The sequence below is a fragment of the Mercenaria mercenaria genome, chromosome 19, assembly GCF_021730395.1.
Source record: "Mercenaria mercenaria strain notata chromosome 19, MADL_Memer_1, whole genome shotgun sequence".
Taxonomy (NCBI): Eukaryota; Metazoa; Mollusca; class Bivalvia; order Venerida; family Veneridae; genus Mercenaria; species Mercenaria mercenaria.
Window position 1 is genome coordinate 13,358,382 of NC_069379.1, and position 22,653 is coordinate 13,381,034.

The 22,653-nt window shown below is 34.7% G+C and overlaps 1 protein-coding gene across 1 annotated transcript; it reads left to right on the forward strand.

The window, feature by feature from the left end:
• Positions 1–4,106: 4,106 nt before the first annotated feature.
• Positions 4,107–15,509, forward strand: LOC128550974 (uncharacterized). Its single transcript, XM_053531179.1, has 7 exons — positions 4,107–4,169; positions 7,602–7,676; positions 8,651–8,708; positions 12,228–12,452; positions 12,998–13,312; positions 13,627–13,851; positions 14,555–15,509. The coding sequence occupies exons 1-7, from the start codon at positions 4,107–4,109 to the stop codon at positions 14,890–14,892; spliced, it is 1,299 nt and encodes a 432-aa protein (XP_053387154.1). The 3' UTR covers positions 14,893–15,509.
• The last annotated feature ends 7,144 nt before the right edge of the window (positions 15,510–22,653 follow it).

Here is a 22,653-nt window from a genome sequence, read left to right on the forward strand (position 1 = left end):
ACAGCACAGGAGTTCAGCGATTTCTTCGTAGATAAAATAGAAAAAAACAGAACAAATTGCATCCCAGGGTCAAAGAATCATTTACTCCAAAACGGGCGCATATCACTATGTGATACCGCGCGTTTGACTAGTTTCATCCCGCAAAAAGGAGGGGGGAAAAAACTTGTTTAAAAGTCAGCTAATAATCATTTAATTAGACCCTCTTCCTACATGGCCTTGAAATCTTTTATAAAAAAAACTTCTCCCAATATTGCGAAAATTGTTAACATCTCTCAAAAGTGCAATCGTGCCAAATCATTTTTAAAAAACACAATAAGACCATTGTTAAAAAACCAATCTTGACAAAACAAACCAAGAAATTTCAGGCCTGTTTCCAATCTGCCATTCCTCTCAAAAATCCTTTAGAAAGTGGGAAAAAAAGAATTTGGGAACACTGACGAACAATCAATTACATGAAAAAAACCAGTCACTACAGAAAATTTCTTCAACTGAAACCGCATGTTTAAAATTTTGAACGACATTTTCCCAATCCCTTGAAAGGGGACCAAATAATTGTGTGTTGGACCGTCGGGTCATTTGACACCACTGCCATAACCCCTCTTCTTCACAGACCGAATTTAATTTTGGGTGCCGATAAACCCCTTCAATGGATGGGATCAAAATTAAAAGACCGCAAACCAAACATAGCACGATGGCAACTCTCTGAACCAGCCTTATGAAATTTGTGTTTTCCCCAAGGGGCTGTTCTAGGCCCAAAATTCTACACGATGTACACAAAGGGCCCTCGGGTCCACTTAGAAACCACGGTCTAAACCACCACTTTTAGCAGATGCTCCCCAAATCTTCTATCGTTTAAAACCCTTTTACCAAAAATCAAAGGCAGCCACAATCACACGAGTTGAACAATCCTAAAAAAAACACCCAGGATGAATTCAAAAATTTTTAAATTGAATCAGACAAAAATGAATAATTCCTTTTTTCGAGTCAAAAAAACTCCCAAAAATTTGAAAATCTAGAACTGAAGTTGACGAATCGAGCAAAACCATCAAAAACTTTCAAAACCTTGGGGCTACGCTTTTATTTGAACAGCACATGGCCATCATGTTAATTTTTGTGACCGAACATGCTCGGCCAAAAACAACTTGGCAATTCGACCAATTTTACAAAGAAGCCACAAAAACCCTGATAAACTCGCTTGTGACTTTCACGATTAGATTACGTAAGCCTTTGTACGGCGTCCAAAATCAACAACGAGCAAACGCAAATGTCCAAAAAACAGCCACGTCTTATTACGAAAAACAACCCGTTTTGAACATATAACACCAAAAACCCTTAAAGATCTTCATTGCTTCAAAACAAGATAGAATCAAAACAAAATTCCATTCAAACACAAAAGGGCCCTTTCATGGACATCGCCGTGTAAAAGACTTTCGGGGGTGTACGGCCAACTAGAAAACTAGGTCAGCAATGCAGCAACAACCCTTTTGCCACAAAAAAGTCGACTGGTTACCAAAGGGGGTAGAAGTTTTAGGGGTTTCCCCGCAAAACTAGGAACTCTCTCCCACAATCTCAGAAAAGATTCATCACTTTTTCATTTAAAAGAGCTCTCAAAACACACCTTTTCAAATTTTACAACACAAGATACCAACTGTGAGTTTTTCCCCACCCATAATAAATAGCCATTGTTATTTTTTTAATACAGAACAAAAGGCAATCAGTCGTCGCGACGAAGATCTCTTATCGTACAATTTCATCAGTAATTAACAAATTGACAATCCAGCTTTTTTTTCATAGTCACATTTTTAGTTATGACGTTCTAGGTGTGTTTTTTCGCAAACTTGAGTTTCACTTGAGGGTGTGGGATTTCTATCTAATACAGACAGATGGCACCATTTACCGGGGGGTTTTAACCCCAAATTTCAGCCCGTCGGGCGTACCAGGTGTTTAAACACGGATTGGCAAAAAGGGGGAAAAACGACTAAGGTGGGGGTTGCGGGTCAGGGTTTTGTTACAATAAGGCTGTAAATTTGTCATTTTTCATTAGAAATGTTGTAAGACTATTAATTTTTTTTTATTATGTTCAACGCCATTATATCATTTATAAAAAAGGCTTTAATCAAATTGTTCAGTTTCATTTTGTGATTCATTGTCTCATGTGTCAATGTTTAATTGTAAAACGCCTTGAACTATATTCCATAAAAAAGGCGCTCAAAAAATCTGGTAAATAATAATAAAAATAATAATAAGCAAATTTTGTAGAAAAGTGGGATTATACATAAAACCCTTTTTTTGAACAAAACTAATTTAAAATTTTTATGGGCACTTTTGTAAGAAATGTAAATTACAACTGGCTTCGTGCTACACAAATTGACCGCCAAAATAGAAATTTATACACGAACACCATATAGAAAAGTGTTTTAATGCAAGAAAAATACTAATTTTTGAAAAAAGAATTGGAACTAAATATTCGATAACTAATGCAATTCCTTATAAACCCCGGGTACACATTTCTTAAAAGCTTGACTGATTATTTTGAATTAATGACCTTGATACAGAGTATTAAAATAATAATTGAGGTTGCTATGAGTAGAGTTATATTGAACTATTAATTTGAGCCACGTTTCAGATACTGAAAGAGGGCGAGACCCTAGGGAAAGACATGTTTTGAGGAACGTGTTTGTTAACTTTGTAAGTATACAAATTTTATTATTTTTACAAGGACACCAGTACATTTAAACATAGATCGGCCATCCGATTGCATATACTCAACTCTAGTATCATACGAAAAATCGTACAAGCTATCCTAATAGGGATGTTAAACATGATTGTATCTTTCAAAGATGACCCCCGATAACTGTAATTAGGAATTTTTTCAGTAATAATGTCTCATATTCCCTAAACGTTATCCGATATAATCCACTTCCATTTTTTGTTTGTGTTCAAGTTAAAATGGAGATGCATGTTTCGGTAAAATTAAACATTAATTTATGACAGGTTGAGATCAATTAAAATGATGCACACTAACGGTGACATAACGAAGACTTACTTGATTCGACAAAACATTCCCACCATATTTGATAAACTATTTAACATGTGATAAACTCTTAGAGATTCCGTTAAACGCAAACAGCAATACTGAGTACTAGTACGGTTAGAATTTTAATTACCGCCAATATAATGACGTACATTTATCGCATAAGGGGTTTACTCGGTGTTATTGTATTACTGGTTTTAAGGATCAAACAGTTCTTTCAGTGAATCGGAAAATAGTTCTGCCCTTTAAAACGGTTGTAGCTAGGGCAAAAGAGAGCTTTAAACGTGAAAAGTACATGCAAATGGAAATAAATATATTTGGCGATAAAATGCTGGCGAAAATCTAGTAAGTTAAAAGTAATGATTATAAGGGTTTCTTATCAGTAATATGTTTCCTCTACTTTACAACATTACCACATAATTTAATAAATGACAAACTATTTACTTAGTTTCAAAGACATTTGCCAAGGAGAATGATACATTTATCTCTTGCAATTTCACAGGCCGTAAACGCGCAATGCAATTTTCGCTAGGAATACTCTTAGAATGGTTTGCGCAACGCCCGGGGCTGTTGTTGATGTAAGATGACGAAATAGAGGCATGGAACCATGATTTGGACTCTATTGGAGATAATGAAACACCGTATTGTATCGTTGTACTGATGATACAATGGCTCTTAGAATTGTTATTGCGGAAAATATGCATAATTCTTATATTTTTCAACTGCGCTATTATCATTGTCTATATTATTTGCTTATTATTATGATAGTTAGCAGATAAAGGAGAGTAAATCTACGTATCGCAAAGCTATGATTTCGATCCATTTGTGAGGGTATGGTCTCCACTGTGATAAAAAAATCGTGTCTGAAATTATTTGTACTTCACTTCTGATTCACGTGAAAAAGTTGGCACTTATAGAAAACAGGCTACCTGGGCTAGCGAATCTTTGGCTAGGGTAACTGCCCACCTAAACATAAATGTAACGCAGTTAGTTTATACTTATTTATCTATACCTCGATTGTGATGAAAGCCCGCTCCCCTTAAACGCAGCTGAAACCGGCAATAAATTAAAAATGTCAACATCGTATTTCCTGCACTTGAGTCGATTAAGCCCGCTTGAAGTCAAATTCCTTGAGGTAAATGTTACATGTACTTTAATCTCAGTATGAACAGTGTCTGGGTTAATCTTGTTTCAAACAGTCCAACGGTTGATCTGTATGTGTACATTCAGCCTTATTAAGGACACTGGCTACAAACGCGAGAATTCTTGCCAAAAACTAAATAAATGTAAATAATTAAAGAAGGAAACGAGGACATGGTAAAAACCATTAGGGTTTAAAAAGAACAATCAATTTGTTTTATAATATGTAGAGCGGCATAGTTCCCGTGGCGCAACCCCATTCACGGTCATTTTTCGCAACCCTCTCAAAATACGCAACATTCTATTCAAGTAAATGCAATATTCACGACTGCATTACACTTTGACCATTAGAACCATCACATTTCAGGGAAGTAGGTACACAAATTAGATGATTGGCATTTTTCATGATTCCATACGTTTTGACATTTCGGTCCAGTTTCGTGATAACAGAACTGATTCTTAAATTGATAAATATTAATATTTCACACATTATTTATTTTGGTCCGAATAGCATTTGGCATTTTACGAACAAACTATTAAATGAATCATTATTAAGAAAAACAAAACCCCATCTACCATTTATTTATATTGTATATATTGATGCGCCACACTGGTAACGGAAGTCGCGCAACCTATTTTAAGCGTATTACCAGCGGAAATTGGAATGTGCGTTTACCTCTCGTGAATAAAACTTCCTTTGTATTATTATCTAACCACAAACTAACCAATAACATTCTGTTCAATATCTATACCTCCTAAAACTAAATTTAATTTTGATGACCTTGACCACCTTATCAAACATCTACCGCAGACATATATATTCTGATGAGAGATTTCAAACGGTCACAAACTATAGAGCTGATCTGACAGCGATACTGTTATAAACACTTATTGAGAGAATTATCTTTGTTTGTTAAATGATAAATCCAAAAAAATATCTTCATCTTGCTCTTGCAACGGGACATGATTCTTCTCTCGATTTATCAATTTGCCATCTAAGCATTTTCTAGATCTGAATGGAAAATAAAGGATGACCCTCAATCAAGAGTTATTGTTTTCTCATTTAGGGCAAGCATTTTGGTCCAAGGGCCAAATTTTTGAAGTTGCAATAATGTGTAACTATGAAGGTTCCATGTACACTGCAGTATGTGCGGATACCTGCAACGTGCTTAAATGCTGAGCTGTTCTCAACCCAGACGGTTGCATACATTTTCACAATTCCATTAACAGGCTAAGTCAAAACCGAGCCTAAAACATTTTCATTTTCTATTGAGTGGCCTGCGTAGTTTCCACTTAATATTCTATTTTACATGTTAGAGGTCATTTTGAGATTACTGAATCAAGTGCCTGTCAACATATGTAAGATCATCCCTCATATTTTAAATATAGTAAAGCTGATTGACAGCAATATCTTCCTTTATTTAAAAGCGATTTTATCTGGGAGAATTTTACATTTTTTTTATGATCATGTTGATCATTATTCTGTTATTATTCTATACCTATTTTATCTATCCAATCGCGAACGTTCATTTGCAACACATGACCGTACAAAATATTACGGTATTTGGATGCACGTGCGTACAAATATCCTGTATTTTCTGTATTTGGACGCACGCGCGTACAAAAAATCCTGTATTTTCTGTATTTGGACGGTTAAACAGTCCCATGTTAAACATACGATAAAGCCCGAAACGCGTGAAAATGTTCCGAATGTAAATCGGATGAAGTAGGCGCTCTATGTAAGGAGTTTGATTATGCGTCTTGAAATCTGGATTTAATTTGAGTTTTTTTGTTTGTTTACAACACACAAAAACGATTCAAGGGACAACAATGCTATCTGATTTAGATATTAAACGTTCGTTAATAATCAAAAACTTAAAAATACAGTAAAATGGATCATCAGATGTTGGAATATTTTAAAAGTCGCTAAAAGAAGCCGTTCCCAACGAAACCTAGAAACTGGTATCAGCCCTGACTGTCTGAATAGCTAACTCAAAGAAACAAAATGGAGAAGATTATGAATGGCAGCGGACGGGCGGTCAGCATCCAAAACATGTCTGCTCTATAATTCAGTTTTCGTCGGATCTTCAACAAAATTGCTGACAATGTATGTGGGCAATACATCTCGGCCAATTTCAATAACCAGCCAAATTGTACCAGGTACTCTTTGATTATAGTCCTTGAATTACTCGAAAAACGGGGAATTTAGCCTTGTCCGCTCTTTTACGAACAGTTTTCATCCGATCTTCACCAAACTTGCTGACAATGTTTGTGGGCATAATATCTCAGCCAAGTATTATTACCGCCAAAATCGCCGAATGGCTGTTGTAGGGAGGTTGCACCATATACTTTTTAATGACGATACGCAGAAAAAACAACATTAAATGTTATGTATGAAGTGAAATAAATATAGAATAAAAAGATTATTTAAGGTCTAACACTGTTCTGTATAATATATATTTGCACTCATACCAAGCTGGGAAAAACTAGAAAAGGCAGGAATACAATATTCAGTGAAATATTCTTAATTTAAACTACTATTGTTGTAAGATAAAATAGATATAGAATAAAAAGGTTATTTAACATTGTACTGTACAATACGAGATATATTTGGACTCGTACCCAGCTGAGAAAACCATATTGAACTCGCCTTTCGGCTCGTCCAATATGGTTGTCTCAGCTGGGTACTCGTCCAAATATATTTCCGTATTGTACAGAACAATGTAAAATAACCTAATATTAATCCTGATATTTACCATACCAAAATGTAAGGAAATGGTAAACACAAAAAATAAGCCATTGTATTATAATGATTGTTTTACCGCTAATCCAATCGGTAGAATGACCTTTAAAAACTTCAATGCACGGCAGATTAACATCACCGACAATCAGATACAATTATGAAAGCAAAAGCTCGCAAAAATATTTAACAAGCAAAGAAAAGTCCTGGCATTGTTACGTGTGATACTAACATTAATTCTAGGCCGTCGGTTAAATAGTTTGGGATTTGATTCGAATAATAATTGCAAATGAGAACAATAAAAAACACTTCAAACGCTTCCTATATTACTAAATCAAACCAGTTTAATTTTTGCTTCTATTACTGCTCACGAACAGACTCAATCATTCATAGTCTGTATAGGATCCATTTAATGTTTCTATTTATAGAAAAAGCAAAAGTAGTTCCGATTAAGCCGACAGGGGTCTCCAGGGGCGTTGCACATTTCATTTCGTCTCATGAGCAAACTCCATTTAACCGAGTCAGCTCATGTTGTTGTTTTTTTATTAGTAGTCATTATTTGAATACTGCTGGTACATGAGAACCAGTTGTTAAGCAGAAATCAGATTCAAACTATAATGTATTACACAGAAACCCAACATAAAATCGAATTATTATTTTCTTTATTGACCAACCATTCTATTTCAGTTTAAGAAATACAAGGATACTCCACCTGAAGATATTCCCAAAGATGAAATAACGAGATGGCACGACTTTTTGGAGGTAAAGAAATTGTGTTACCAATGTTTGAGCAGCTTAGAATAGCCACGTTCCAAGAAATCAGCCCAACTAAACAAAACGCCACAACAGCTTATATAGTTATAACAAATAGAAAAAAATGACGTAAAAACATATTAAGGAACACAGATTGGCATCGCCTTTGAATGGTTTGTCGTACAATATCACTGCGGAGCTGAAAATGTACACAAATCCTTACCATTTTATTCTTATCTAAATACACATAATGTAAAGCAAATATGCTGTTGTAAACATTAAGTACCATATACGTATGTAATCGATGCCTTTGCAGAATGCAGGGCAATAAAGGTTCCGATGAAACAGGCCAGTACACAGTTATCAATACAGCACAGTACCAGTGGGCTTTAAGATCGGCCGAGCAAGAGGTTTACGCCTGTCCCGCCCGATACAATCAAAGAGGAAAGCGTGGCGTCAACTGTTAAAGGGCTAATTTACATAAAACATGCTGAGAGCATCAAAATAGTTGGGTCATAATAACTTTTAATGATTTTCCCAATACCTCTTCTCCTGATAGAGGATTTTATGAAGTTTATAAATATCATCCCTATAAGAGTCATGTTTTGATAAACATTGTCACACATGTGTCTTCCGATTGCTATAATTTTTTACAAACAAATCTAAATTCCGTTACTAAAATCTACAGTTATATGTACGTTTATTATAGAGGTAACATTGTTGAAGGAAGGTAGGAATTTGTTGGTAATATTTTGATCACGCTAATTAGAATATTAAACACAAGTCGCATTTAGTTGCTGCGAAATAGTGCTTACGTATCTTCATGTATGACAGTAGGTTTCATACAGTCAAATAAAACAAACACATACACACACTTGCAAGCACTTGCACACATTCATACGCGTGCACGTACATGCACATTAATACGCATGTGTATACACACACAAACTAGATAATACATTATTTATATTATATAATTTTAGAATGAACTCAGTAAAGGAACAACAAAAGAAGGCCATGAAGAAGAGCAACCAAATAATGGTAAATGTTTTTACGGTATAGAGTCTTAAATGCATTTTTACGGTACATGAATTAGCATAGTCTTAGCTGTTAAAAGGCAGAATTACATTAAATCATCAATCTTTAATGGGACTTATTTCTCAGAATACTAACAAACTTGTAAATATAATGTTGTTGTTTTTCGCAAATTCGAATACATGTATTTTTAATTTGAGGGTAAAATATTTTGGGTGAGGCTTGACTACCCACTGTCATGCTATAGTTTCTTTATATCTACGCACATTGTTTAGGGTATACATTCATACAGATACATCGTTACTGAATAAAAAATCTTCTTCTCCTCATCCCATCTACTATGAGCGGACGTTCTGAGAAAAGCCAATGTAAGTGATAAGCTGCAAACTAGCTACTCATTCACTAGTTCCAAAATGAAAAAAGGTGTGTCAATTTTTGACAGTTACGGAAAAAAACACTGTAACACTGAGCTTCTCCTAGATGTTACAGAATTTCCTGTTGTTGACAAAACAAAGTTTCTTGGTATTATATTTGATAGAAATACCACATATAAAATATCTAATAGCTAAATGCTTGGAGTCATTGAATCTATTAGAGGTTATTTCAGATTTAGTTTGTGGAGCTAATCGTAAGGTTTTATTACGGCTATATAGAGCTATGATTATATCAAAGCTAAATTACGGTTTTGTTGTTTATGGCTCAGCACGTAGGTCTTATTTACAAATGTTATATACCATACATAATCAGGGTCTTCGTATTGCTCTCGGAGCATTGCCTGTTGAAAGCTTGTATCTCGAAGCAAACGAACCTTCTCCTTACACACGCCGAGAAAAAACCAATTGCAATAAGATTCGAGACCAGCTGTAAACAATTCTAATCCTGCTCATAGAGTTTTTTTTAAACCCATGTATTTCGATTCGTGTGAGAACAAATGGAAACAAATCAAATTACTTGGATTTCGAATAAAATCGTTTATGAATGAAACTGACTTTGAATTCGGTGATATTAAGAAAATCTAAATCCGGATACACCACCATGGACCCTTATTTCCCCTACAGTTATTTTTCATATGAAATCTGCCCTTAAAAGGTCTGAAAAAGCCCTGAAGTATCCAAATCATAATACATTGGAAATTAATTCAACTTTCATAGAAAATTTCCCATTCTACACAGATATTTCGAAAAATGATTAAAAGGTAGACTGTAGCCCCCCTTCCCTGCTTAGCTCAGTAGGGAGAGCGTAGACCTATGGTTTGCATGATCGCGAGTTCGATCCTCGGGCGAAGCGTATGTTCTCCGTGGCGATTTGATAGAAGATATTAAAGCATGAAGTCCAAGTTTAACATGGGCAAAATATTAAAGCACACCCAAATACATGTACCCTGCATCGTTTAGTGACTGCATATAACACAGACGGGGATGTTAGTATTAATAAAGAGGACATACTAAACAATGAATTTTGCTAATATCCAATATCTGAAACAAATGGGGCGATCAAAATGGGCAAGATTTCCATATTGTTCAATGACATATGGATTAGTGACTAAATATCCATACAAGGAAATACTGTATATATTGCGGATGGCCAAGCGTTAGTACTAAGTCTAAAAAAGGGGAAACAAAATTTGGTTAGTAAGCTGATTTATAATGTTGATGCAGTTTTGAGCAAAGGAAAAAATGTGAAAGAATCGATGTAGCATTCGACCGGTATAGGCATCACTCAATAAAATTAGAAATAAAGGACATATCAATTTGAGGGGAGCGGTGGTCTAGTGGATAATGTGTCAGCCGCTCAATCCAGAGGTCGTGGGTTCGAGCCCCACTGGGGTCACGACCATGACCTCTCATATGACACCAGTACTGTTTTTTCCAGGAAGCGGATTCGAGAGTGGTTCCAATAAGCTTGAAGCTTTCATCACAGTCGATCACATAAACTAACAACTGAGAGTGAATAATATACCATTTGCCAAAAACTGGTCTAACGTTTTAGCAGGTCCTTTAAATAAAATGACTTGGCTAGGTTTTATCAAAAGAGCTGATCATGTAAACCAGCCATGCGGGTGATTCTTTCCATGCTATGCAACCTGCATGAAACAAATGCAACAGTATAAATGATGGCTGCAACAGCGAAAACCAAAAATGCATTAATGTCAACACAGTGTTAGATATTTTATTAATAACTAAAGGGTTGTGTAGAAATTTGCTTGCCATTCATGCACTTACTGGTTATGACAAAATCATATTTCTGTTGAATCTTTACAAATGTGCATTTAAAGTTTTTAAAGCCAATGCAAAGCTATTAGAAGGACCGGGACATGACCGTCTCATGAGGTACTGAAAAACTTTGAAGTCAGTTTGCAAAATGTTTGGCCAACATACTATATTAGCTTTATTATGGAATCAAGCAACTGATCCCATTCAAGACCTGCCTGTACCTGCAAGGTGGTGAATGACACACTTACGCAAGCTGTTATTACTCATGATCCCATTCCTCAAGATTGTGTGGAGTTTATTGCTTGCAAGTGTGCATCAGATATAGGGCCCTTAGCTGTATACTTAGACTAGGCTCTTTTTCAAAGATATATGTCAGTGCGATAAAAGTATTACCAGCTGTATGAACTCTAGGCAGTAAATTAACAGATGAGATGGGGCTGTGAAAGCATACCTTACGATTCAGATATTTCAACCTATGCTATTTTAAGATGATTATATGGAGAGGACATTCTAGCTCTCTCTCCAATATCTTACTAATGCTATGTAATGTTTCATGTTTCATGAATTTCTGAAATAAAAAATGTTTTAACTTAATGATTTCATGATAAACAGCTTATGGATTTAGCTTCATTGGAGTAAACTGATTCCAAACATAAAATTATTGTAGTACTACTATATATAACAATAGCTTTGAATTATAACCAACGAGTATATTTATGTGCAATTATAACAAGCGTGAATAATTCTGTTACATAATCCTTTATTTCGGCAAAAATGCTAATGTTTTTATGTTGTTACTTTCTCCCTGTCGAATTGGTCATACCCGATTGACTTATTCTTTTCTTCTGAACAAAGAAGATCCACCTGAATATGTCACATGCTAAGCACCGCTTACTATTAAACAATATTAATTGACTGTCTTGACTTCGCTCCATGATATTTTCACATATTAAATGCTCCTGGCTAGAGATGTTTTTCAAACTGACGTTTTCAATACAAATTCTCGGCGATATAATGGCCTTTTTTTTGCGTCGATCACTCACTCACTCTTCATCGAACTTGGTTAGCGTCCTCCCCAAAGTTTCTTCAAAATGGGACACTTGGCTCCTTTAAGAGGACGCTAGAGCTCAAAATCGAAAATACCTGTATATGACTTTTCAAGAAACTTGGTCTGTAATATTATTGCAATGATTGTGTTTGGTCCAGAGATAAGGTTTAAAAAATAAACTAAATGCTTCGTCTAATCATACAGATTGCTCTGATAATAGCACAATTTTTAAATTCAAATTAATGACAATATTAAAATTTTCAGAAGAGCGAATCTCAATGACAGCACAACTATTTAATACAAGCGACACAAAACCTGCAAAATCGTTTCTAAAAGAATTACAAAAGACTTTGGGAACATTAGATATCAACGCAAATGTGCTAAGAGAATTCGGCGAGGCCGATCAGGCAAAAGTTCTTATCATCGTCTTTAACAAAAATGTCAGCGAAAATTGGCAAGCAGTCGACAAATGTTTATCTCATATAGAAGGTAGGACTAAGTACATTTTAAATACTAATAATCATTGTTTAAACTACTAAAGATTGTGTCTCAAAGAGCGGCATTAAGCGGTTTAGTGGTAGAACTAATTACTTCCAATCTTTACGCAATATGATTTCCTTCATAATAATTAAGATTTATAAGATGATCATCATACTCGTCATTGCTGGGGAAACGTTTGTCGTAAAACGATTGACCTCATTACAGTCGATATCATCATTAATTTAATTTGCTACATTGTAGTAATACTTTACATTTTACGGCGTTTGTCAACAGTTTTTCTGTAAGATAACCTTCCCAGTATTAGTGAATTCTGCACCAGTACTTAGCTGTTTTCCACAAGTAATTTGCAGCTGTCCCACGTGAATCAGAAGTGGCAGGCAAATATGGTCATACACATTGTCGTCTGTTAAGTCGAGGAGAATATATCCCTCGGCCAGTAATATAATAGCAGCATCTCTGATTATATTTTTGTGCTTAACCTACTAAGATAATCAAGTGGGATAAACAGTAATAACTTTGTCATTTTTTTGTAGAATGTCAGTACAGAAGGATAATATTTATTATATTGCATGTAACGAGAAAGCCTCCTCGCACGTCTGTAAGAAATTTACTAAAATCCAGTGACTTCCCAGAGCAATACAGGACAATAGGTAGCGTGGTCATTATGGCATTTCTTCTTGAGAAAGGAATATATGCGTGTGACGTCAATGATCTGGCATTCAAGGAAATTAAAGAATTCTGTTCGAAATTCTGTTCCATAAAATCTGCAGAAAACGAAATTAAAGGCAGACCTTCAGAAAACATGGCAGAAACTTGTTCATCTGTAGCAAACATAATTGAAGGCAAAGGTAAAACTATGAATTTTCAAAGCAGCTTTTAGTTTTTCATTCATTTTATTAAAACAACTTTGATAGACTTTATAGGCAAGAAATAGATTTGTAAATGAGCTAATTATAATTTGTATTTTATTTATTCAATAAATGGCAATCGCCTAAATACTTTACAAATGAAGAGGTGATTTAAATGGTTGCTTATGTTACTGTCTACATTGGGAAGGTAGTACTTTAAAAGATTAAATGTTAATACTACTATCCAATGTCTACTACTTGTAATTCTGAATTTCTTCAAAAAATACTTTTCCAGAATTATTCCTTTTATTCAGATATTCTTAAACCATTGGCTTACATAACGAACCCTACAGATACGGTGGCTTCTAACAACTTTACTTATAAATTAAAAGAAGAAATGAAGACGCATGATATTGTGTTGAGTGAGATACAGCCTGTTGAGGCAAGCCAAATAGACCCAGATGTCTTCTTAGTCTTAGTCTGTAATAACAATTCACGCATTGAAACCCACGTTGACAGATGTCTGGCTTTTATAAGCAGTAAGATTTTATTGTTATCATAAGTTAACTCGTCTACGAAAGCGTTTTTTACACCAAGGTAAGGTTTTCCTTCTATCAAATCTTGATAAAAACTTTCATTAGAATATGCTGCATTATTTAAATTCAGAATGACGTTGATTGAATTGTTTCTTGTGCTGTTTAAGGTGTCCGATCCATGAATAGATAATATTTCGATGTCTGGTGACCCCATGTTTTGGTACCATTTGAAAAGTGTTGCGTCTGCTTAACAAGAATTAGTAATGTAAAATAAGACGACCAAGATAATATTAACGAATCACTAAAGTCATGTTTTTGACTGCGAGATGATATTCGTACACAGTAATTGTTGCATTTCTTTTGGAATGTCACTGAAAACTATAAATTAAAAAAAATGAAACTTCTGTAATATATTTTTGATATCAAGTAACTCTTAATTTGTTCAGTAGAAAACGATACAAAAATGATATTAGCTTACCAGCTATCAATATTTGATATACATTTTGTATTTTTGTATTTGTAGTTTTGTATTTAATTAGTGCTGCTATATAAAACTCGTTTATTTGTAGGCCGAAAACCTTATGTGGTTTTGATTTGTTGGGAAATGAGTTAAACATTTATAGAATAAACGCAGTTTTATTTGACCGATAAATGATGTTTTCACATGATATAACCTAGTTTGTAAATCATAAATTTTAAATTGTAGGCAAGCAGTACAACAAAACAATTCTTATTGTTTTAAATATTGTCAACAAGGAGCGTAAACCTAAAGATTTTGGACAGTACCAGGACATATTTCGGATCATTGAGATGTCATTTACAAATGAAAAAGGAATATATGCATGTGAAATGAATGAAAAGGCATGCAGTGAACTAATTGAATTATTCAAAACCCACGGCAACACAGGTGCAGTGAAAACAAACATGGAGGGGGAAGAAAGTCCGAACAATACTGACAGTTGTAGCGGTAAATCATTGGACGAATCACAAAAAATTGAAAATGCCGTACCTGTAAAAAAGAAAAAGTCTGATCCGACAGAGTAAAGTCCGGAAACGTGAGCCTACGGAAATTCAATTGAGCAAAAGGGCAGATACAAACATTTACATGTATCAACATCGATATTTATTAGCGCTGCAAATATCATTTTGTTAGGTTTCGTAGAGAAAAAAAATGGATTGCTAGTAAACTTTTACGAGTAATCAGTTACACTTGTAAACTTCAGTGCGCAATACAGTCTGTATTAAAAAGTTTTCACTTGCGGCATTTTTGAACCGGATTTGTCTAACTCAGAAAGAGCTTTAAAATAATCATTCAAGTATAAATGTGATGAAAAGACGTCGCGTAAGGAATGATAAGAATATAAGAAGAGTTTTATTCAATTTGTCACATATTTGTATTGGCAATGATATTAAAGCAGTAATTCATTAGAAATTATCATTATATCCGTTTTGTCTTTGTTAAGCGGCAAAGGAAAGCTAAAACACAGCCTAAATTGGAATCAAATCAAAAGAAACTTCTTTTTAGCTTAGTTCCAATTCTTCATAAAATTTGAAAAATCTAGACAAACCGGACAATAGTACCAAATTTTGCACACAGGTAGTTTGGACCAACACAAGACTTTTGGCTGTAAGGGCCAAGGTCACAGCTCTTTGGAATTCTATTTTTAGAACATTCAAAATGGCCGCCATTAAAACAATTAGCTATTTTAGTAAAAATTAATTTTTATCTCATTCTTGATACATATTTATGCGTAAACAGGTTCATACCTACTCTTAGAGTCAAGTGATACATTTGCAGGAAGTGATGTCAATTTTCACGTCCGTCTGTTTGTAAATCCGTCTGTCTGTATGTCAAAAATGCTGTTTATAAACAGTATACTTGTGATTATAAGTATAAGATGGGCCCCGTAATGTGCAGCTTGACTTTAATTATGTACTGGTGCAGCTGAAACAAAATTCTGTCTGTCTGTCTATTTTTGGGTGAAGCATGTTATTATTTGTTCCGTCCGTCTGTCCGCCCGTCCGTCGCAAAATTCATATATATATTTCAGAACAGCTGTTTTGGCTATATCTCAGGGTTTTTAAGATTTTTGACATTATTTATTCTATAAATTGTTACATACCTATTGACTTTTGGAATTTCCTAGTGACTGTTCCTGAAATACCCTGTTAAAAATGAATTAAAAAAGTATAAAAACGATTTGTTTTAACTGCTTATAGGGCCATAATGGCTTTGGTTATTATGTGACTGCCGCATGTTCTGTTATAAACATAAAATATATTAATAACTTGTTAAATCTTATTTTTGATACTTTATTAATAACATATTTTTCAAAGGTACTTAAAGTATGATTCACAAAGTATAAAGTATTACTGAGTCCGTTCTTTTTTATAACCTCCCTTTTATGCAAAAGGATAAATACATGTGCAGCACTGAAAGAAGTGCTTTTCCAACCATATAATTATCATGCATATTCTCTTTTTTGAGAGTTGCTGTATCGGGTTAAAACATTATGGAATTTTAACACAGTGAAGTTCACCTAAACAGACGTGACAAAATATCCTATTGAAAAGTACTTTAGGCAAATTGAACAACTGTTAAAGATGGTTGAGGGGAACATTTTCTTAATGTCTATTCAAATCATGTTTGATACCTGTACCTATTTCTTAATGTCTTAAATAGAGAGCACCAATTACTACATGTACCTGTATTATCTAAAACAACTGTGTAGATGACAAAAGTTTTTAATGGTGAGATTGCCGGTGTAATGAAGTATTTCGACCCCCATAGAATAATGACCCCCGGTCATTATTCTATAGAAAAAGTGACCCCCGGTCATAGTATTATGACCTCCAGATCATAGTACTATGACTCCCCCACGTGAAGTAAACTGAACCTCACGAAGAATATTGACTCCCATAAAAAACGACCCCGGTCATTTGGTCAAATTTAGTGATAACTCATGTATCTAAGGCCTAATTGCAGCATTTTATGCCCCCACTCGGGGGAGGGGGCATATAGATTTACCCTTGTCCGTCCGTCCGTCCGTCCTTCCGTTTGACCATTAGCCCCAGATACCATCACTTGACACAGAAATCAGAGCATTCCGCAACGGGAAAAGGGATTCTATTTCTAGACGCTGTATCTTGGTGTATACATTTTTTTCAGGAAAATAACAATTCACAATACGCTCACAAAACACACCAGTGTCAACCTGCAAACTTCGGTATGAAGTAATTCTTCAGAAGAAAACTGCACAAGAAACTGCTAGCATAGAATTTAGTTTTAATAGAAGTTGCAATACTTAGCAGTGGCAGTAAAGTACGGTAGCGGCAACAATAGAAAGTAGTAGTAGTAGTAGTAGTAGTAATAGTGGCAGTGGTAGTGGCAGTTGCAGTAGCAGCAGCAGCAGAGGAATAAGTGACAGCAACAACAGCAGCAGGAGAAGAAGAGGTAGATGTACAAGACGTATTAGTGGAAGCAGGTATAGTAGTATCAGTAGTAGCAGTTGTAGTAGTAGTAGAAGTAGTAGTAGTAGTAGAAGAAGAAGTACATGTAGTAATAGCAATAGAAGTAGCGGCACCAGTAGTAGTAGTACAATCAAAATGTTAACTATTGGCAATGGAGGGTATTAGAGTTGTAGATCTAGTAAAATTGTCCGTTAGGTTTGGTGGGGATCACTTTTTAATAGATATTATTTCGTCGAAAGTCTTTTTAGGAGCCGGTGTTTTACACGGAAAGAGTAACTTTTTTAAATAGAATAATGCCCGGGAATCGATATTGTATGAGAGTTCGAATGTAGTAATTTCGGCAGTGAGTATTTTACATGGAAGGAGTCACTTTTTCTATACAATAATAACCGGGGTCGTTATTCTATGAGATTCGAAGGGAGTCATCTTTAGGGAGTCAGTATTTTACGTGGAGGGGTCAGTTTTTCTATAGAATAATGACCGGGGGGGGGGGGGTCGTTATTCTATAGAGTTTTCAAAGGGAGTCAGTTTTTTTATAAGGGGAGTCAATATTTTACAGGAAAGGAGTCACTATTTCTATAGAATAATGACCGGGGGGTCGTTATTCTATGGGGGTCGAAATACTTCATTACACCGGCATTCTTGTATCTATGTGTCAACGGGGCTGTTGCATTCTAGGGGTTATTTCAAGGTTAGAGAGTTAGTTGTAAGATAATTTCATAACATTACTAACTGCAAATTGCTTTATTAATCAATATAATGATAATAATTGTATAACAGCTTATGTATTTTATATGCTGAGAAAGAATGCTATGCTTATAAATGACTTATGCATAGATCAATCATTAATTTAAGTATATCTGAAATAAATTAACTTATTGCCCGAACAAATGCCATTTTAATCCAGTGTGATGAAAACATATTAAATTAGCATTGAAGATAAAGGGAAACTAGTTTATTCCATTTCTTTTATTGCTGGTGTAAATACTATATACTGTTTTCAATCTATTAAGATATGTTGTCGTCGTTTAAGAAGGAATTGATGTCATTGATCTAAGTGGGAAATTTCGAACTATTTAAAAGGCAATGCATGTATGCTGCAATCAATACTTTGACTGTTTAATTATGCTTTGCAATTTTGTTGCATAGTATTTCCATTTATATATTCATAAAGAGTATGTCATAAAGGTGCATATACTTCTGGTGATATAATTTGTAGTGAAATGGCATAATTACTTGGGAGCTTTTAGTGATAAATGTCAGCATTCTATATCTATCTATATCTCCTTTTGGCTTTTAATCATCATTCAGAAGAGAATATCTATATAAAAGAAGAGGCTTTTTAAAATAGAAATAAATCATTATGTTCAAAAAACGCATGTGCACACATCTATTCCTCTCTTGTCTATATGAATAACTATAGCTTTCTAGTTTATACTAATTTATTTTTAAGCTCAATTGTGATGAAAGCTAGAAGCTTATCTGAACCACACTCGAATCCTGGAAAACCGAGTACTTGTGTCATTTGAGAAGGCTTGATTATGATCCAAGTCGGTATCAAACTCTGGGTTGAGCGGCCAATACCTTAACCTCTAGACAACCGCTTCCCTTACCTATAGTTTCTTGATGAGTGACTTATCCCAACAAAAATGTCCCAGTACCAGAAGGCTCTGGCGTGATATGTGACCGGGATAAACATGAATAGTAATCACACCAGAAGATGTCGGTTTGATGATTTGAACAGGAAAAATGTCCTGTGTGGCCAAAGCTTTCAGTTGCAAGTAATGTTAAATTTGTTTGAGGCAACTATTTGTTCATGCAAAAGATGAAGTAAGGGTGCATATAAATCATGCAAACACCTCTAAATGATAAATTATAACAAGAACCCAGTAAATAAAGACATAATCATTAAATAAGAGTTTTAACTTTCCATTACAATAAAGCTTTTCAAGATACATATATATAAATATATGTAATATGTGTTCTATTATGGGAATTACAAAGCTAATCACAAAGCTTATTTAGTCACCGTATGACCTAGAGTTGTGTTAATGCGATGCTAAAACTACCAAAAACAAAAGAACAAAGCTTATTATTTTGATACATGTATATGATGCAAAAGAACCATAAATGAAAATGAGCTATGTCTCCCAATATAGCTTTATTTCAATAGAAGGATGAATGGAATTATCTGAGGCACTAGCGGACATGAAATGCTGCCTTTATATCATTTGATCTACACTGTACAACAGTAATATTAAACTGATGTTGCGTTCCACATATGGTTTCATTATGACTACAAATACAGAGCGGACACGATTTTGCGATAGACAGACAGACAGACGGACGAACGAAACAAAATGGAACATATCTTCTCCAAAACTTTAGTCGGTTACACATATTTATCACCTCTAGATCAATCGAGATCAAGCAGCACATTACAGGGCTTATTATGTATGTACGTAAAAGCGTATGGTTTTCATAAAGAAGACATTTTAACGTACATACGGACGAATGTACAGACAGACCGATATGTAGAATGGCCTAACTTTATGCAAATATATCACTTGACCCTAAGAGTAAGTATGCACATAAATATGTATCAAGAATAAGATAAAAATTATATTTTTCTAAAATAGCTATTTGTTTTAATGGCGGCCATTTTAAATGTTCTAAAAATAGAATTCCAAAGAGCTGTGACCTTGGCCCTTACAGTCAGAAGTCTTATATTTTCTCAAGCTACTGTTGTGACCTTGGACCTTACAGTCAAATGTCTTATATTGTCCCAAGCTACCGTGGTCTTGTTATGACTAAAAATACAGAGCAGACACGATTTTGCGATAGACAGACAGACAGATAGACAGACGGACGAACGAAACAAAAATGGAATATATCTTCTACAAAAATTAGTCGTTACACATATTTATCACCTCTAGACCAATCGAGATCAAGCAGCACATTACAGGGCTTATGATGTATGTACGTAAAAGCGTATGGTTTTAAAAAAGAAGACATTTTTAACGTACGTACGGATGAATGTACAGACAGACTGTTATGTAGCATGACCTAACTTTATGTAAATGCATCACTTGACCCTAAGAGTAAGTATTAATCAGTTTACACATAAATATGTATCAAGAATAAGATAAAAACTAACTTTTACTAATTTAATGGCGGCCATTTTGAATGTTCTAAAAATAGAATTCCAAAGAGCTGTGACCTTGGCCCTTACAGCCAAAAGTCTTATATTGTCCTAAGCTACCGTTTTACAAAATTTGGTACTTTTGTCCAGTCTGTCTAGATCTTTCGAAATTGGCACTCTACTATTTTCAAAATATCACCTGAAAAACAAGGATAAATATCCAACAGGGCAAGCCACGTTCTAAACATGCAGCATCCCCAGCACGCGGACGCGCACACGACCAACACACACACAAACCAAACGCACAAGAACAAACAAACAAATAAAGGAACACAATGGGGCACCGCTTTGGAACAGTCAGTGGCTTAAAACAATAAAAGGTACATTCTTATGGGATCTAACTCGATGTAAATATTCTTCAAGAGGATATATCGAAAAATACTGATCATATTTAGGGAGAAATAAATCTTTAACAGAATATGTAGAAAAAGAGAAAGACAACTTTGTTCTTAGTAAGATATGTCAAATGCCTATTAGATCAGTTTTAAATAATTAAAGGCAGTGAAATGATATTCAAGACCGACTTGAGATGAGAGTAACTACGATTGCAAAACATCTGATAACAATTGCAGTTATTTTGTTTCCAAATCCAATGTAAACAAGAAAATATCTTAGGAAAAATTCAAACAAGAAGCGGTTCTATAGTATTCAAATGTTAAACAATCAAAGGGCAATAACTCAGTGAAACTTCATCCGACTCAAACATGCAGCTTATCTGCACATATCCTCTTGGGACTGAAGCTTCCCATGAAGCTTTACTAAATTCCATTCAGTGATTGCTGAGACAAGAAATGAGGGACTCACGGGTGCACAGACGGATGGACATTATAAATCTACACATATCTAGGCTTTTCGTTTCTATACTAAGGGTCTTACTCCTTTAATAGTATAGTTTTACTAGGTCTTAAAGCATACCTGTTTATCATTTTATTATTATATTGTCACTGTATTGTATGTCTTTCCAGCATTCACTTAACAAATTGCTAAATGGCCAAACCGAAGTGCGTATTAAGCTGAACTGATATCAATGATGATATTGTTGTAAGTAAATAACTGTTTACCAGAAATGTCGAGTTGCTGAGTAACCGGCTATTCTGTAAGGCTACGAAGTGTTTAATTCAATGAAAATGTTCTTTTTAAATAGGTAGGCATGTTTAAAGTAAGGAACCGACTTTACATATTTGCCCTACCTTCAAATACTAGTAGCCATAAGATCTACGGAGCAGGCAATCAGACGCCAGTCTGGAATAATGACCGACTGGAGGTCTTGATATAAAAAATGAACTGACGTATAAATAATGGAACACTTAGTGATAATATTATTCTTTAAAGACTCATATAGAAGTATTTTATAAATAAAAACGCTAGAGTGTGAATCGGGTCTGGCTTTTTGTAAGTTTATAGAAACGCGTGCGTATCTGATCTACAGGTGGTTGCACCCCAGCTGAAGAAACTATCAGATACCAAGCTGGGTGTTTACCTGACTCTCTACTAGAGTTGTTGTCCTTACAAACGTTCAAAAACCGAAAGATTGCGGTATTGAAATAACGAAATGGTGAGTTAAAGCACGTTAGTTAGCTAGGCCTTTCACTTAAACTGGCAGTAAATAAAATGATTGCAGTGAATATAAATTGTTCAAGTCATATTTTTGTTGACAAAAACTATGATACAATTAACTTCACTATTTTTGTGCACCAATTTTGGTGTCTGTATTGCTTCCAATATTCATAGCATGAATGTATCTTTCGCTGGAATCAAGTCTGAAAGAAGAAATAAAGGGAATTAACTTACCGTAAAACAAAGGAAAGACAATCATTCGTGCCGATTAATCACACACTTCTTTTTTTCTTGATGTAGTTGTACACACCGATGTTAAAATTGACTTTCAATTACCATAAATGTGACCTACTGACCAATTTTTTTTAATATTTTGTACATACTATACAATTATTATCGTTTTTAAATCACATAATCAATTAAAACATCTGACGTTCGAGTTCTTAGGGTATTGATAGCAAATTCAGACGAACGAGTTTTACAATATATATACTATCAGTAGACCGGGTTTTTTTTGCGTCCTAAATGTAATGGAGATCGTATGTTTCAAATCAACAAGAGGGCAATGGTGGCCT

Coding starts and splice junctions, on each gene's coding strand:
- LOC128550974 (XM_053531179.1), top strand. CDS start 4,107: ATGTCAACATCGTATTTCCTGCACTTGAGTCGATTAAGCCCGCTTGAA. Junction 4,170..7,601: donor TTGAAGTCAAATTCCTTGAG/GTAAATGTTACA, acceptor ATTCTATTTCAG/TTTAAGAAATACAAGGATAC. Junction 7,677..8,650: donor GATGGCACGACTTTTTGGAG/GTAAAGAAATTG, acceptor ATATAATTTTAG/AATGAACTCAGTAAAGGAAC.